The sequence below is a fragment of the Penaeus monodon genome, chromosome 34, assembly GCF_015228065.2.
Source record: "Penaeus monodon isolate SGIC_2016 chromosome 34, NSTDA_Pmon_1, whole genome shotgun sequence".
NCBI lineage: Eukaryota > Metazoa > Arthropoda > Malacostraca > Decapoda > Penaeidae > Penaeus > Penaeus monodon.
The window spans coordinates 12,586,385-12,587,004 of NC_051419.1; the positions used below are offsets into that span (position 1 = coordinate 12,586,385).

General features: G+C 36.9%; 1 protein-coding gene across 2 annotated transcripts in view; it reads right to left on the bottom strand.

Moving 5' to 3' along the window:
* The window catches only part of LOC119594596 (fatty acid hydroxylase domain-containing protein 2-like), a 15,005-nt gene that overhangs the window by 1,661 nt on the left and 12,724 nt on the right, over positions 1–620 (bottom strand). For both annotated transcript variants that reach the window (XM_037943636.1, XM_037943637.1), the window contains exon 5: positions 185–366. In XM_037943636.1, the coding sequence (XP_037799564.1) occupies positions 185–366 (182 nt within the window). The remainder of the gene's footprint in view (positions 1–184; positions 367–620) is intronic.

Consider the following 620-nt stretch of genomic DNA (forward strand, 5'->3'; position numbering starts at 1 on the left):
CTTTGTTTAAGTATTAGCATGTCAAATAACTGAGAATTATGAGACTGAGAAATGGAAAGCATAAAGTAGAATGGAGGAATGAGAGACAGACAGACAATTAAGATAAAATGAGACAGTAAAGTCAGAACTTATAAAAACAAAAATATGCATAAAAGGCAACAGAAAGTGAAAGACCAGCCCTTACCTATGTGAGTAGTAAAATCCAACTTCTTCAAGCAAAATACAAATAATAAGCTCGAAGAGTACCCAGTGGAAAGTGGGCAGCTGTGGGGACTGGTCGTAGCCTCGCAGAGCAAGTAAGTAATAGCTGGCAATGGAAAATGGAATACCCACGAAGATCTGGTTGAAGTGTACCCAAAGGATACACTGTGTTGGGGAAAGAAAATATCAATAACTGACATGAAAATTCAGGAAAAAAACACTACTTACATTACAGTATCATTACCACATTAAATCAAAATGTTGATGACTAAATCAGATCAACCTTAAACATGGCAAAACAGAAAACTGTGAAGAGGTTCAGATATGCAACTTTATCAATGAGGGTACCTTCTGGTAAGCTGCAAGGTAGAGGCATGGTTGATCTCAATTTCCTCATGACAGTTATGATCAATCTGCTT